General features: G+C 33.5%; 1 protein-coding gene across 1 annotated transcript in view; it reads right to left on the reverse strand.

Moving 5' to 3' along the window:
* LOC106874338 (dynactin subunit 1) overlaps positions 1-764 on the reverse strand; it is a 112,011-nt gene that overhangs the window by 17,241 nt on the left and 94,006 nt on the right. Inside the window, exon 24 of the mRNA XM_052973024.1 lies at positions 58-170. Within this exon, the coding sequence (XP_052828984.1) occupies positions 58-170 (113 nt within the window). The remainder of the gene's footprint in view (positions 1-57; positions 171-764) is intronic.

Here is a 764-nt window from a genome sequence, read left to right on the forward strand (position 1 = left end):
AGAGAGAGAGAGAGAGAGAGAGAGAGAGAGAGAGATGAATCAAAAGCAATAATCAACTCCAAAACAGTACCGGAGACACTCATAAGGTCCGCTATCTTCTTTGCCGTACACCTTATCAGTAGCTTCATAGGCGAGTTCTTCCATTTGCTTAGGTTTAACACCTTCGTTATCTGGTCAGGATATACAGAGTTCATCAAATCAGCAGACATTTAAAAGAAAAACAGTCTAATATGGGGGGAGTGGTGGTGGTGGGGATTCCTTCATGTTTGAATAAATCTAATTATGGTTAATATTTTATTTCTGTCTATTCCACTTACCAATTTTTGACTAATTACATTAATTCACATATTTCAAAACTATAGTTACATTATATAAAGGAATATAACATGGCATCATTGATTAAGAACTAGAAGAGGTGTGGGTTTGGGAGAAGGGGCATGATCAGAGGAAGACCTGCAGTACCCATGGGAAGCGTTGCTGTTGCGTAGGGGTTCATAAACCTTTTTTATTTTTATTTTTTTTGTAGTGTCCCTTTTTAAGTAGTTGTTAAGACTAGTCTCAACTTAAATGGTGAGTGAGGTATCACGATTAAACTAACTTAACATGGACAATAATTTATAAATTTTACTCTAAAAATGGATTGTATAATCTTAATAGCAAATTGTAAAAAATTGATAAAGACAAAAGTTGTAAAATTACTTTAAACATTGCAAGTTAATGATTTCCTTGTGCCTAATGAGATCTCATTTTATTTTAATAAACAT

Source organism: Octopus bimaculoides, chromosome 14 (assembly GCF_001194135.2).
Source record: "Octopus bimaculoides isolate UCB-OBI-ISO-001 chromosome 14, ASM119413v2, whole genome shotgun sequence".
NCBI lineage: Eukaryota > Metazoa > Mollusca > Cephalopoda > Octopoda > Octopodidae > Octopus > Octopus bimaculoides.